Source organism: Xyrauchen texanus, chromosome 17 (assembly GCF_025860055.1).
Source record: "Xyrauchen texanus isolate HMW12.3.18 chromosome 17, RBS_HiC_50CHRs, whole genome shotgun sequence".
Taxonomy (NCBI): Eukaryota; Metazoa; Chordata; class Actinopteri; order Cypriniformes; family Catostomidae; genus Xyrauchen; species Xyrauchen texanus.
Genome location: NC_068292.1, coordinates 35,480,654 through 35,496,986, shown reverse-complemented (window position 1 = coordinate 35,496,986; position 16,333 = coordinate 35,480,654). Strand labels below are relative to the sequence as shown.

The 16,333-nt window shown below is 42.1% G+C and overlaps 1 protein-coding gene across 2 annotated transcripts in view; it reads right to left on the bottom strand.

Annotated features, from left to right (window-relative positions):
- Positions 1–16,333, bottom strand: part of LOC127658395 (oxysterol-binding protein-related protein 10-like) — a 93,061-nt gene that overhangs the window by 36,677 nt on the left and 40,051 nt on the right. For both annotated transcript variants that reach the window (XM_052147665.1, XM_052147666.1), the window contains one exon: positions 2,969–3,191. In XM_052147665.1, coding sequence (XP_052003625.1) covers positions 2,969–3,191 — 223 coding nt within the window. The remainder of the gene's footprint in view (positions 1–2,968; positions 3,192–16,333) is intronic.

Genomic DNA, 16,333 nt, shown 5'->3' with positions numbered 1-16,333 from the left:
AAACTGATCGATCGGGGGAGAAGGGCCTTAGTCAGGGAGGTGACCAAGAACCCGATGGTCACTCTGACAGAGCTCCAGCATTTCTATGGAGTTTGTAAATGTATATACAGTGTATATATATATTGAAAGTGAATGGTGACTGAGACTGTCAGTCCCTAACATTCTGTCTAACATATTTTATGTTCCACATAATATAAAGGCTCACACTGGCTTGGAACAACACGAGGGTAGAGAAATGATGACAGAATATTAAACTTTGGCTGAGCTATCACTTTAAAGAGATAGTTTACCCAAAAATGTAAATACACTCATCATTTATTCACCCTCATTCCATCCCAGATGTGTATAACTTTCTTTTTCTGCAGAAAACAAATGAAGATTTTTGGAAGAATATTTTAGCTCTGTAGGCCAAAATTTTGATGCTCCAAAAAGCACATAAAGGCAATAGTAATCCTTAAGATTAGTAAGACTCTGGTGGTTTAATCCATGTCTTCAGAAGTGATAGGATAGGTGTGGGTGAGAAACAGGTCAATATTTGTCATTTTTTGCTAGACAGCAGGGGACGATATGCAGAGAAGAATGTGAATCACCAAAAACACAAGAAGAAAGTGAAAGTGATCTGTTTCTCATCCACACCTATCACATCACTTCTGAAGATACTGATTTAACCACTAGAGTCTTAGGGATTATTTTTATGCTGACTTGTGTTTGTTTGTTTATCTTTAAAATGTTGCCTTGCCACCCATTCACTTGCATTGTATGTACCTACAGAGCTGAGACATTTTTCCAAAAATCTTAATTTAAGTTCAGCAGAATAAAGAAAGTCATACACATCTGGGGTGGCAAGAGGGTGAGTAAATAATGAGAATTGTAATTTTTGGGTGAACTATCCCTTTAAGGGCTTTTGTCAGATCTGGATGAATTTGTCAATAAGAGTGGTTTGGAAACATTTCTAGTAATTATTACAGTGAAAACGTGAAAATGTCCAAGGACATTTTATATAATGCTGAAATGTAATGCCTTCTTTTGCTATTTCATAGCTTTTAAAGTCCTGTGTGGATTTCTATTTCAGTGTATTTACAGTTTTCAGTATTTAAATTGTTAGTTCAGTACAGCAGTACCGCCGCTCTCTAAATACAGAGTACACATCCTACGTAGGGCTCCAACCCTGATCGTGGAACACTCGCTGTGTCTGAAACCGCCCCATCCACTATATAGTGCACTATTTCGAGTTTTTGCTAATTTGTAGGAGTGTCTGAATTCTGAGTGAGCCACTCGTTCCCTAATTTTGTTCACTCATTCTTACCCACAATGCACTCGAATTTTAAGTGTACATTTCAAGTACACTCGATGATGGTTAATTTCCCACAATCCAACACAGGGAAGATACAAGCTGGGAGTTTACTGCTTCCTTCACCCCTGCAACACTTTATTTTATTCTGAATACTTTTATATTATTTTATAACTTGTAAATTACTTTTTGACAAATCATTACTTGATTAAAATAACATATAGAGAGACAAAACACACAGGTACATTTTAAAATGTACTCTTTATTTGATCAAATGTGTTTACTCTTTATATTAACACACAGTATATATTAAAATGACAAACAGAATGAAGATTTATTGTATTAATATATTATTTAATAAGAATAGCAAATAAGGCCCAAGTATTTTATAATTTCACACGTGACGTTTCTGCACCAGCCCCAGCGCTCACGTCCAAATTCACTAATTTCGTTCACTTACTGTTGAGATATAATGCACTAACTGCCATTCACTATATAGGAAATAGTGAATGAGTGAACGATTGCGGACACGTCGCCACGATTGCCTTGTGCACATCACACGCGCGCCCCGCGCACCTCGCTGTGCACGCGCAGAAATGCTGTCTGTTCGCGCACCAGTTGTCGATCACAAGAATGGCAGTGATTAACTTGGATGTTTAAATGGATTTATACAGTTAATCCGCCTGAAGTAGCTGCGATAGTTTCCAGTACCCCGCAAGGACGCGGAGTAAATGCATAAATACTGCTTATGACATGCGGGACAAAGCACACTGAAATATTGCTTCACTGATTTAAAAATGTACACTTAAAAAATTGATGTCATAAAGAGCCCAGTTACAGAATCACCCTGAAAATGACCATCTCATTACACAGAAAAGCCCCCGTTAGAATTGTAGCCAAAACTTACCTCAGCGTGCTGCCTGAAGTTGAAGCTGTGATTTTAATCTTGAAATATCAGCTTGTCTTGGTGTTAAATGAAGGCATTGCATGACGAAACTATTGTTTTTTTCACTGTGTGGAGCGAAGAAATTGTTTCAATTTGAAGAGTTTGATGCTGCTGCACTAATGACTTGAGTGACAGTCTCATCACTCAAGTGGGAGTGTCTCATCGCGAGCAGCTGTGAACTTCCGCTCTCGTAAAAGTCCCATTCAATAATCTTTTAATAAATTACACATTCATTCAAATTAAACCCAGTAATTTAACAACAGTAATGCCACACATTGTAAAGAACTAAAAGTTAAATAAAAAATAATTTGAAATTTACTTGCGTGAGAGTAATAAGTACCGACTTTTAAACCTACTCTAAAAGTAACATTTTCCCCAAAATGTTACTGAAGTAAATGTAACAGAGTAAATGTAATGAGTTATTTGCACCTCTGTGTGTGTGTGTGTATATATATTACATTATATATGAAAAATATTACATTTTTATTCAATTTTTTTATTATTATCTCATATCATTATGTATTGTTTGAGCACTGTAAGCTTCTATCACCAAGACAAATTCCTTGCATGTGTAAGCATACTTGGCAATAAAGCTCATTCTGATTCTGATTCTTCTGATATATATATGTGATAATACAAGCTATATAACAGGACATGCAATGCGATTTTTGCACATTGAATCTAACACATATCACACAATCCCGATGAGACAGACAGTGCAATATTCTCACCTGTATTGGATCCCTGCATGTGGCTGTGGGTGATGTGTTGGGCCGCCTGACACACATTGTGCTGAAGGATACTTAGGCACTCTCCCAGACAGCTGAGCGTGGCTGCAGATGTGGCCTTGAGCAGCAGCAGGTCCTGGTCCAGGGAGGACAATGGCCCACGGCTCGGCAGAGATTCAATGGAATTCACAAGGTTCTTCTGTTGGTCCTCTGCCTGGAACATGACCTAGAGAGACAGGCCAACATACAGACCTCTCAAGAACATTACCATTGATTCCATTTGGAATTCAGAACATCTTAATTACATCAATTTGAACAGCACACACTTGTACTTAGAGCTACTTTTGTTGAGCTCTTTATTATTTACAAAATAGCCCTAGAGTAAATTAAATTCCTGAATGCACTGAAAAACTGCCCAAATTTAAATGTAGCGCATCCAGTCAATTTGAGAACAACTGGTCTCTTTGAAAGGCAAACTCTTAGATCATCCACGAGTAAAAAAACATAAAACACAAAATTACAGCAATACATTGTGTAGCACAAACAGTGACTTTGCACTAATAGTATAATTTATTTTGTATTGAAATGCACTTAAAGTGTACATATACACTCAAAAATGTTGTTTTTGTAAACACACTGTTGGGTTGCTCCTGCTGGGTCAAAGGGGTTGTAAGGGGTTCATTCGCAGCTGAACAGCTGGTTGAGATACTTTGACCATGTGACATTTATTAACTAGCTAACTATCTAGCTATTTTTACTAGATGCTAGCTAGCTAGCCTTAACAATCGCTAATATCCACCCTATAACTGCAGCCTTTTTGAAATTTGCAATTTAATGTGTGGTGGTGTCTTGGCTTTATTCACCTGACATTTTTATAAAGATCAATAATGTCAGAACAAACTGTATATCCATTAATGTTGCTGAATTAAATTAGAAGAACGAATTCAAGTCCAAAACTCAGCACTGTTTTGTGAAATTCTAATCAACTTAATCTGAAATTTCATTCTAGGTGTGTGACTGAGTTTGCAGCTGGCGCTGATGGACAGTTTTGTTAGAGACAAGTTAACCCTTTCCAGCCGGAGCATTCAAATTTGGGAACAATTATTCCATTGGTTCCTGTCTCAATATCTTCGCCATCCAATTGCTGATATTATTTCTGAAAACTGCCAGATACTCATGACAATGTAAGCTAAAAGCACATATGATTTGTTAAAGGGTTACTGGGCGTGAATAATAAATGCATCCTCCATTTGCCTGGGAGGAAACAGACGGGATATCCCGGGAGATTACCACCAGTGTTGGATTTACTGCTTCAAATTTCGAGGTAAGACAAGTTATTTAACATGTGTTGTCAATATTGTCTATTGAAATTCAAAATGTTTTAGTTACGAAGCATTTATTTGTAGGAGTAACTTTAGTAATTTCTGGAAATTTACATGACCTTCTGCATTCATCGGACAGGCAGCTAGCCTCTATTTTCTAGCAAATTTCTGTGAAACTTGCTAAATAAACATTAGCTAGCAATACTATGTACATTTTTAACTAAATATCAATAACTTTTTTCGCCAATTTTGTCATGAAAAATCCTTCTGAAGTAATATGAGGCAGAGAGCAGACACTGTTCAGACCTCCCTGGAAACTGGCCAGCTAGTTAGATAAGTTATCTAGCTTGTTGATTTTCACATGTAAAAAAAAAAAAGGTAGATATCTTTCTATAATTTAGCAGATAGCCTTACACATCCATCATGCAGACATGATTTTAGATTGTGTGCAGCTTCCTGTTCACAAGGAAAGTGTGAGAGGGCTGTCTGCAGTTGGACATTCTGGTTAGTCTGCAAGCCTTTGGTGACAATTTAGTGTATGGATTTGTGAAGAACACACTGCTGGCTACCAATTGTTGTTCTTATTTTCCTGTTGTAAAGATGGATGGAGACTATGGCTCCCTGCTCAGCACCCTCAAGTGGAGGCGGCAGCTGACTGCTGTTGAGCTTAGGTTCATAGCAGAGGAGGACGTGGCATGAACACACAGCAGAAAGAACTACTGAACCAGGAACTACTACAGGAAGACCCAGACTAAGATGAGATGGAACCTGATCCCCAGCCAAGACCAATAACTTGGTATGGATGAATGTGTATACATTCATTTGTTTCTATTTCTCATATGACTGATACTCACAGTAACACTAACACTGTTACTCTTATTATTTTTGGTATGGCTAGCCATTCTCCCACAGGTCCCAAGTCAGCTAGAAAGCATAAATGCTTCCCTGAATCTGTTTCTTATCCCTTGTACTCTGACATCGATTCACAGGCACCAAAACCTCTCCCATTTAAGCCTAGCCAAAGAAGGAGATTGAATACAATTGTAATTTGTTTGCCTTTCACATATTTGCAATGTTTATACATTGTATGCAATAGATGTTTTGGTGATCCTTTTTTTTGCATTTTGATACTTCCACAAAATAAGCTTGATAACTTAAATGCCGGTTATATTGCAACACTAAGTGACTGATGTGTAATTAACAGATGGGGACCAACATGATTGAGTACATTGAAAATGCAGAGGCCATTCAACCGTTTCCACACATTTTGTGATTGGGGGATGACACAATGACGTGCCAAGCCTTCACCATTATTTCAGGCCATGCCACTGAAACGGAAATTGTGCTTAAAGCTGTGGACCTGTGTTTCAAGACTTTTTTTGTCTTTGACATCAATTAAACCAATCAGTTCCTCCCCACCTGGGAGTTTCTGCAGCACAGTGTCTACAGTTTTGATGAACATGATTCCTCATCTGTTAAGTTTTTTAGGACAACAGTTTGTTCAGCCCGCATTTAGGTGTGTGTAAAGTTTTTTGTAATGTGTTTAAAGAGGTTATTTTTTAATATAGTTATGTGCTGTGTGTTGTGCTGTAATGCACTGTTGATGTGATGTTTTTTTTTTTTAAGAAGTTCTATAAACTGGTGTTTTTCTCTACATGGATTTGGGATTGATATTGTATTCATGTATGATTCATTTTGGCAAAAAACATTTTTTTTTATATAATTAAATACACATTTACAGTGGCCTCTTTTTGTATAGTGTGTGTGTGTGTATGATTATGGGAAATTATTATAAAGTACATTAATATATAATATACCATAATTATTATTATTATTAAATAATATATGTAATGAGTCAGGAAAAAAACATTGTATGTGTAATTTTAACCCAGCATTAGAGTGAATTTTACACACTATGTTAGATCAAATGAAATAACCCAGGGTGTGATTAATTTTAATCCAGCATTAGAGTTAATTTTACTCACTAGGTTGGGTGAAATGAACAACCCAGCATTCTGGGTTAAATGGTAAAACCCAGCGCTTGGGTCAAACCAACACAGCGCGTGTTCTGTCCCATAGTTACCCAGAGGTGGGGTTAAGGTTGGGTTATTTTTTTTAACCCAGCCATTTTTAGAGTGTAATTTAGAATTGTGATTACCAAACAGAATTACAAAAATAAAGGTTTCCCAAACACTAATCTGAAATCCTGACTCTCACCCCAAACTCAAGCCATTGATTGAGCCAATGTTGCAGTGTCGGGCTGGTCAGGATGCACAAACTAAATGTTTATTGCACCACAGAGCCACTCTGTTTACATTTTGTGGGGAAATCAAGCTACAAATGGCTTAATTAGACACTTAGGGTTTTTTAGACTGAATGCTTTGTTGTGCCAAAAAGCTAGACACAATGAAATTACTAGAAAAGAATGTATTTTTAAAAATTTGATGTATTCTAATCTTGACGTGGCATCTAAAAATGTGGGGCTCCTTTGTGCAGCACAATGGTCGAAGATTTCCGTCTAGTGTGCAGCAGCAGAAAGCAAAAACACTTGTGAACACCCCCTTAAGATTTACATGCACACACAGAGACTTTGCAGTGTCTCGACAATTGCTGTAAGTCACATTGAAAGAAATCATACTAAGGGCACTTAATCAAGGAGAAATGACAAGTGCAGCACAATAATCTAATCCAGGGGATTTATTCCAGGGGACAGATTTACAGCAGACTGAGACACCTGTAATCCCACTGGAGTGAAAGTAATCTTTTGTATTAGCTCAATCCTACTTTCCCCTCCAGACAAAGCTTCAAAACAAACCATTTCCTTTCACCTGCATATGCTTTTGAGAAAAATGACACTGTATTTGTTTCAAGAAGAAAGTTACAGGGGCAGTCAAGCTCCAAAAAGGACAACAAAAAAACACCATTAAAGCTTCATTGAAGTAGTCCATATGAGTCATGCACTATATTACAAGTCTTCCGAACCCATTTGATATCTTTGTGTGTGATTTAACACACAGACCACTTAAATTTAAATCAATACTCACATCCGGGGTCACCATTTACTTTAAATGAGGAAAAGAGCTTTAGATCAAAACTTAAGATCTTTTAAGATCTTGTAAAACATACATTCAGTCACCTGTGTCCACACGATAGACAGGTTGTATATGTTGCTGAAAGTTTGCCATTATTCTGTGTTTCTAAACACAATTTTGTGTGTGGAACTGGATGTTTCGTGATAGAGCACAAATTATTGTGATGCGAGTCGTGAGGTAGGGTTTGACGTGGCTGTTGTCAGCTCTTTCCACTCTGTCATGTTGAGGGTAATGACCGTGGGCTTTTGTGGTGGTGTGGATATTGAACAGCTCTAATGAAATGAGGACAGACAGCTGAAGAAGAGGATCAGAGACTTGCAGTATATGACTCATTGCTGTAGGTTGCTCAATACGCAAATCTCTCTCTTTCTCTCCCGTTTCAACACTTCACTGATTGTGACACTATTACAGCACAGCTGTAGATTTAATAGAGGAAACCTAACACTCACGCACAAAGAAATATTAGCCAACTCTCCTCAAGATATCTGCCTGCCTCTACGAAAACCATCAGGTCTTCTCTAAATATAGACACTAAACTTTTGGAAAGGAACAAGTTTATCCAATATATAAAGATGCATCTGAGGGGAAAATTAACCCCGTAAAAGAAATATTCTTGGTTCAATACGTTAAGCTCAATCGACCACATTTGTGGAATAATGTTGATTAACACAAAAATGTATTTCGAAACAGTTTGGGGGTACAGTGAGGCATGTAATATGTGATATGAAAGTGAATGAGGCTATCAGTGCCCATACAAGTTAAAACACCTTTACAGATTAAACAACACCTATAATGTAGGTGCTTTTAAATAATTATAAGCTTGACATATCTACCCTCCAAAAATTGGGCACATTCACTTCCATGGTAAGTGCCTCAATGTAACCTTAATTTTTATTAATTTTTTTTAAGAAAAGAAGGGACAAGTCTAAATGTATTGTCACAAATGCTGTTGATTGATCTTAAATTGTACTGAACCAGGAATATTCCTTTAAATGTGGATTAACAGACCTTACATAAAGGTACTGTGGTACCTTGATAGAGTGATTGTATCAGATGGTAATACCATGGTACTTTGAAAGTAGGGGTGCACTTTATCTGTCATTATGTGTATCTGAATTTGCTCATATGACAAAATTATCTGTGTCTCTGTATTCGGATAGAACCAGGTGTGGGCGGGGCTTAAACCAGAAGTGCGTTAATAATAAATGAAATGGCCATTTTTAAATGTTACTCTTACTTTTATAGTTTCTATTAATAAAATATACCTTCTGTATGCCTTTTCATTATAATAGCCTAATTATTATTATTATTATTATTATTATTATTATTACTATTATTATACAATTATTATTTAATTAAATTATAATTTATACCAGTTGAAGCTGAATTTGTTGGCCACATTAACTGTGGAATATGTTGTTAATTTTGTTTTCTCCTGGTATTTCTGATATTAATATCTGCCTGAAACTGAATTTTTGTTCATGTATAACAAAATTATTGTAAAGGCAATGTTTGAAATGTCAAGCATAATTAATATAAATTCAAGCATTAAAATAAATATAATAAAACAATATAGCCTACAAATAGGTGAATGTCCCTCAAGTCTATCAGGAATTTGAATGGTATAATAATAATAGTAATAATGTTACATTTATACAGTTCCTTTTCAGAGCTCAAGAACATTTAACATTCCCAAATTTAGCACAGTTTAAAGAAGAACAAGAAGAAAAAAGACAGAGCAAGTTTCAGTTTCTTTGTTTTACATTAGCAGGAATGTTTCGAATAGATACTATATGGAGCATTTAAACCTTCATGGAGAATTTTAGCTTTACCAGATAATTACCTTAATTGGTGATGTGAATATAAATGTGGTCAAAGAGATGGCTAGACGAACTCCAATGTGAAATCATCACTTCAGGTCAGGAATTAAACATCACGCTTATGTTTAGGCTATAAATAAATACATGGGAATCATCACATGTGAATCACGTGATACATTAACATAGACATTTCAAGAAGTGGAACATGTATATGATGTTGTAGCTTAGTTAATAATACATTGAGGCTCCAGATGCGAACATTTTACAGAGACCGCAGCCATCCGATCTGAAATCACACCGTGCACATTTCCATTCATAATGTTTACAATTTAGAAATATTGGCTGCACAGATTCATAAATTCATTGTAATTTAGAATATGTAAATTTTTCAATGTCACTTTATGCTTGTGTTTTTTGGATTATCAGTCAAACTAATATTTTTTATATTATTTATAGAATCTGTTATTAATTCGATATTCTTGCCTTTCCGAATAGGGTATTCGGCTTCGGGCACATACCTATTTGAAAGGACATTGTAAGCCCTAATATGTTGACTGTACTCAATTGATTTAACAAACTCATTTCCTCAGTTAAATTGAGAAATGGCGTCTCCAAATCTTGTGTAGTCTTAACTTGGTGTTCATATAGAATGAACTTAACTATTTAAGTAAAGGTAACTAGGGGTCTGTACCAAAACCTGTAGGCAGCTTTTTAAAAACATCATAGGCATGCTCCCGATGCAAAGTCTGTTCCAAAAGTTAGGTACCTTAATTATGCAGTCTTTTGGCCAAATTTTAAGGTAGCATTGTATGTATCATTCCCGGGTAGGCAATCCCAGAATCCCACATTTGATAGATAACAGTTTAATATGACGCAAATCATCTATTTTGCCCAAAATTTGTGTGCGTTTTGCGTATTTAGGCTCATTAGAATAACACATCATTCATCTCGCATCACCTGTATTCAAGTCGAGTCTCTCATGCACTGCGTGTTGAGGAGTGCTATTACAATGATACGTGGAGCTGCCGCCTACATACAGTGTTCCAAATAGGTCTCTTATTAGGTTCCATTTCAGTAAGGATGCTGCCATAGAAGCTGCCTATGTAGGCAGGAGAAAGAGAGGCAGCAAACTAAGTTTTAGAACAGAACCGACCTAGATTTGCTATATAAATAGTGTTGTTTTTACATAATCATTTTAGTTGAGTTGACTCAAATTAAGATCATACAATAGCACAGCTCAAGTAAAGAAGGTTATTGCCAGTTCTAGGTCAATCATTGCATAAACTTATTTTTCCACTGAAATGGATATGTACCATACTTCAGTTGCACATGGAAAAGGAGAACTAAAATAGAGTTAACATGGTCCAACTTGACCAAAGGGGACACGGACCACCCTAATGGTGCCAGCACACAAGACAACTATTTGCAACAAAACTTCTTCTACTTCGTGAAGTAGGTCGGGATATCAAGAACATTTTTGCAGCACTGATGAAAATCTCAACTGACTTGGAGAGCCTCGCAGATATACGTTGAGCGATCACATCTATGGAGGTAAAACTTTCCACCCTGATCACAAGAATGAACAATGATTAAAAAATGGGTAGAGTTTCTGGAGTTGGCCGAAAGAGAGCTACAGGCTAACCCGACCACTACCAAGGCTGATGTGGAACACGTGTGGGAAAAACTAGAGGATATGGAAAACTGGAGCAGGTGTAATAATGTTTGTTTAGTTGGAATTCCTGAGGGTAAGGAATGTCAAGGTATGGTGAAGTTTTGGATGGGCTTATTCTTATTTTTGGTCAGCTACACGGGAAGGGTGACAGACCACAATCTATCCTGGCAAGATTCTTTTGGTCGGCAGACAGAGACTTTGTTCTGCGAGCAACGAGGAACAAAGGCAAGTTGTGCTGGGAGGACCACAGAATCATGGTTTTTCCGGACTTTGCCAAGGCAACACAAGCGAAGAGGGGTGGATTTAAAGAGTTTAAAAAATTGCAGCACTAACAGAAGGTAGGTTTTGCACTGCCTTTTCCTGCTAAGCTGAAAATTGACACCAAGGATGGTCGCAAGACTTTTACATGCCCACGACAGGCTATGGCCTTCAATAAAAATGTGTGAGTAATTTTGCCTGCACTTGTTCAACAACACCGACTACACATTGTGCATTTTACTGATGCAGCCAGATAGGGTTTGGTATTCTGTTGGCTACCCACTGACTCTCTATCTACTCTTTTTTCCCTTTTCTCTTTCTCCCTTTATTTACTTATTGTTGACTTAATATGTTCATTTTGTGGGTTCGATTTGATTATTTACTGGGGCATATTTTATGGTATTTTTGTTTTTGGCAATTTAATGGCAAGGTTTACGTAAAAACAAATATAAATAAATAAATACAAAAGTGGGGGGTAATCAAATAAAACATTGGACTTGAGCAATCCGGTAGCAATATTTTTGTGGAAAATCTTGTTAGCTTGTTAGACTGTTGGATGTCTAGGGGATAGATGCCAGTTGAGACTGTTGTGCGCAGGGTTGAAGCACATTTTTATTTCTGTTCTGTGGGTTGTTCAGGATTTGATGGTTACATCAATGCTGGAAAGTGGTCTTTATAATTTTGCCTTGGTTATACAATTTATCTTTACATGTCAATATGTCACACTTTAATATAGGTCAAATGTTTCTCTCCACGTGGAATGTTAATGGGCTGGGACACACTAAGGAAGGTTGAGCCTGGTCAGTACCTGGATGGGAGACCTCCTGGGTAAAACTAAGGTTGCTGCTGGAAGAGATATTAGGGAGGCCAGCAGGGGGTGCTCACCCTGTTTTCTATGTGGGTCCTAATGTCCCAGTATAGTGACGGGAACACTATACTGTAAAAAGGCACTGTCCTTTGGATGAGATGTTAAACCGAGGTCCTGACTCTCTGTGGTCATTAAAAATCCCCAATGCCCAGGACACTTCTCGGTGTCCTGGCCCCACATTGGCCCTTCTCAATCATGGTCTCCTAATAATCCCCATCAATTAATTGGTGAGTGAACTGCCACACTATGCCTGCCGTCGCATCATCCAGGTGGATGCTGCACACTGGTGGTGGTTGAGGAGAGTCTCCTGTTCACTGTGAAAAGCGCTATATAAATGTAACATTCATTCACCGGAAGCTGAAAAGCTTGGTAGGGCATGGGGTGGGTGTCACGATTCCCTAGTTGTCTGCCCTGGGTTTCACTTGTCTTTGTCTAAACTACACTTCCCACAATTCCCGGCCCTCATCACTGCCAGCTTCCATCATTGTTTTCACTTGTTTGTCATTTGATCCTCATTACCTTGTGTATTTAAACCCTGTTTGTTTTCCATTCCCCTGTCAATTGTTGTTTGTGCATGTTATGGTAGTCTGTGTGTTTATATCCTGCCCGTTTTCTCCGTTGATGATTTTTCATGTTTATGTTGTGCTTTCCCCTCATGGTTGTTTTGTTTGTTCCTGGTGTTGTTTTATTTAGTTATCCTGTTCACCCTTTTGTTCATATCATTAAAAGAACTGCAAGTAGATCCTCACTCCTCGTCTGCCTCCTTCTGCCAAACCTAACAGAACGATCAACCCAACAATGGATCTAGCGGTTCTACAAGTAAGCTGCCGTCTGCTCAGCCTGATGCAGGGAAACCGTCCAGTGGAAGACCACATCCGCGATTTTCTCGCGATTGCGAGTGCCACCGAAACCAATTGGTCCTCAGTGTACTTTGTAGGCATGGCATGGGAGGCACTCAAGGTAGTTCTTAGGGGGCGGCTCATACAATATGCATCATTCATTAAAAAGATCAAAGCACAGGAATTCATAGAACCGACTTCCCTGACTCCTCCCTGGTGATGTTTTTCCGGGCCAACCTGAACAATGCGCTCAAGGAGCGGTTGCCACCGGCGACGCGCGGCTGGATGCTCCAAGATTACATTGAAGAGACTCTGCTGGCCTGCGCCTCGCCGTTCACTGTGGGCGTCGTCGAGGAGAACCCTTTCTCTCCTCCCACAGTGGTGACCCTCCAGTCGTCCATGGCTCATCCTGTTTCACCTGCTCCACCTGCCAGCAAGCCAACCCCCACGCCTGCCTTGAGCAATGAGCCAGCGCTGCCAACTTCGTCCACCCGGAGGAGGAAGAGAAGGAAGGCCTCTGCTCTCCAGCCTCCGCCAACCACGGCCAACCAGCCAATGCCTGCAGCCCCGAACGTCAGTGAGCCAGCACCTGTAGCCTCGAATGTCAGTGAGCCAGCGCCTGTAGCCTCGAACGTCAGTGAGCCAGTGCCTGTAGCCTCGAACGTCCATGAGCCAGCGCCTGTAGCCTTGACCGTTCCAGAGCCAGCACCTGTAGCCTCGACCGTTCCAGAGCCAGCACCTGTAGCCTCGACCGTTCCAGAGCCAGCACCTGTAGCCATGACCGTCCAAGAGCCAGCGCATCCAGGGCTCCACCTCCCGAGCCTTCTAGGGTGCCGCCTCCCGAGTCTTCCAGGGCTCCGCCTCTCAAGTCTCTCAAGCCTCCCAGGGCTCCGCCTCTTGAGCCTCTCGAGCCTCCCAGGGCTCCGCCTCTCGAGCCTTCCAGGGCTCCGCCTCCCAGGGCTCCTCCTCTCGAGCCTCCCAGGGCTCCGTCTCTCGAGCCTTCCAGGGCTCCGCCTCCCAGGGCTCCTCCTCTCGAGCCTCCCAGGGCTCCACCTCTCGAGCCTTCCAGGGCTCCGGGTCTCTCGATCCTCCCAGGGCTCCGCCTCTTGAGCCTCTCGAGCCTTCCAGGGCTCCGCCTCCCGAGTCTTTCAGGGCTCCTCCTCTCGAGCCTCCCAGGGCTCCGCCTCTCAAGTCTCTCGAGCCTCCCAGGGCTCCGCCTCTCGAGCCTCTCGAGCCTCCCAGGGCTCCACCTCTCGAGCCTCTCGAGCCTTCCAGGGCTCCGCCTCTCAAGCCTCCCAGGGCTCCGCCTCTTGAGCCTCCCAGGGCTCTGCCTCCCGGGTCTCTCGAGCCTCCCAGAGCTCCGCCTCCTGAGTCTTCCAGGGCTCCGCCTCCCGAGACTTCCAGGGCTCCTCCTCTCGAGCCTCCCAGGGCTCTGCCTCCCGAGCCTCCCAGGGCTCCTCGTCTCGAGTCTCCCAGGGCTCCGCCTCCCAAGCCTCCTATGGCTCCGCCTCCCGAGCCTCCTATGGCTCCGCCTCCCGAGCCTCCCAGGGCTCCGCCTCCCGAGCCTCCCAGGGCTCCGCCCCCTAGCCTCCTACGGCTCCGCCTCCCGAGTCTCCTAGGGCTCCACCTCCCGAACACCCTGAGCCTCTTGAGCCTCCTACGGCAACATCTCCCTCAGCTCCGCCTCCAGAGCCTCCTACGGCTCCACCTCCTTCGGCTCTGCCTCCGGAGCCTCCTACGACACCGCCTCCAGAGCCTTCCAGGTCTTCACCGCTAGAGCCTCCTACGGCGCTACCTCCCTCGGCTCCGCCTCAAGAGCCTTCCAGGTCTCCGCCTACCGAGCCGCACTCTGCTCTGCCTCCTGAGCCTCCCATGGCTCCGCCCCCTGAGCCTTCCAGGGCGCCGCCTCTAAAGCCTCCTACGGCGCCGCCTTCCTCGGCTCCGCCTCCTGAGCCTTCCAGGGCTCCACCTCTAAAGCCTCCTACGGCGTCGCCTTCCTCGGCTCCGCCTCCTGAGCCTCCCTCAGCTCCACCTCCTGAGCCTCCCTCAGCTCCGCCTCCGGAGCCTTCTACGATGTGGTCTCCTGAGCACTCCACGGCTCCGCCTACTTCGGCTCCGCCCTCGGAGTTCCCCATGGCTGTGGTCCTGAGGCTGCCTCCTGAACCTGTCTTTGCTCTGTGGCCAGCTCCCAGACCACCTGATCCAGTCCTTTTGTGGCCACCTTGGACTGCCTGTCTGCCCCCTGTGCCTCCTTGGACTGCCTGTCTGCCCCCTGTGCCTCCTTGGACTGCCTGTCTGCCCCCTGTGCCCCCTTGGACCGCCTTCTGCCCCCGTGCCTCCTTGGACTGCCTGTCTGCCCCCTGTGCCCCCTTGGACCACCTTCTTGCCCCCCGTGCCCCCTTGGACCGCCTGTCTGCCCTCTGTGCCCCCTTGGACCGCCTTCTTGCCCTCTGTGCCTCCTTGGACTGCCTGTCTGCCCCTGTGCCTCCTTGGACTGCCTGTCTGCTCTCTGTGCCCCCTTAGACTGCCTGTTTTGTGCTCGCTTGGTCTGTCTGTCTGCCCCTTGTGCTCCCTTGGTCTGTCTGTTTGCCCCTTGTGCTCCCTTGGTCTGTCTGTTTGCACCTTGTGCCCCCTTGGTCTGTCTGTTTGCTCCTTGTGCCCTCTTTGGCCTGCCCCCCCCCCCCACTCCTTGGACGATTTTTGTTTTTTTGGGTATTCCCTTTTTGTTTTTTTTTTGAGGAGCGTCTGGTAGCCGCTCCTTTGAGGGGGGGGGGTTATGTCACGATTCCCTAGTTGTCTGCCCTGGGTTTCACTTGTCTTTGTCTAAACTACACTTCCCACAATTCCCGGCCCTCATCACTGCCAGCTTCCATCATTGTTTTCACCTGTTTGTCATTTCATCCTCATTACCTTGTGTATTTAAACTGTTTGTTTTCCATTCCCCTGTCGATCGTTGTTTGTGCATGTTATGGTAGTCTGTGTGTTTATATCCTGCCCGTTTTCGCCGTTGATGATTTTTCATGTTTATGTTGTGCTTTCCCCTCGTGGTTGTTTTGTTTGTTCCTGGTGTTGTTTTATTTTAGTTATCCTGTTCACCCTTTTGTTCATATCATTAAAAGAACTGCAAGTAGATCCTCACTCCTCGTCTGCCTCCTTCTGCCAAACCTAACAGTGGGCATGTGCTTTGCAGAGCTGGTTCGAGTAAGAGCAGGGGAGTTGTCACATTTGTAAGTAAGCATTTACTATTTAAATGTCTCAAGCAGATCAAAGATAATTTAGGAAGAGTCATTATTGTTTTGGCAGAAAAACAGGTGCAAACTCTTATTTTGGCTAATATTTTTAACCTAAATATTTGGCTATAAGGTCTGATGATCTTAACTTTTTTATAGATCTTGAGGTAAAGTTACAAGCAGCTGGTATCCTTCATGAAATGATTTTGGGCAGAGACTTCAATCTGTTAATGGATCCAGTCCTTGGTCATAGTGATGCAAAGGTGT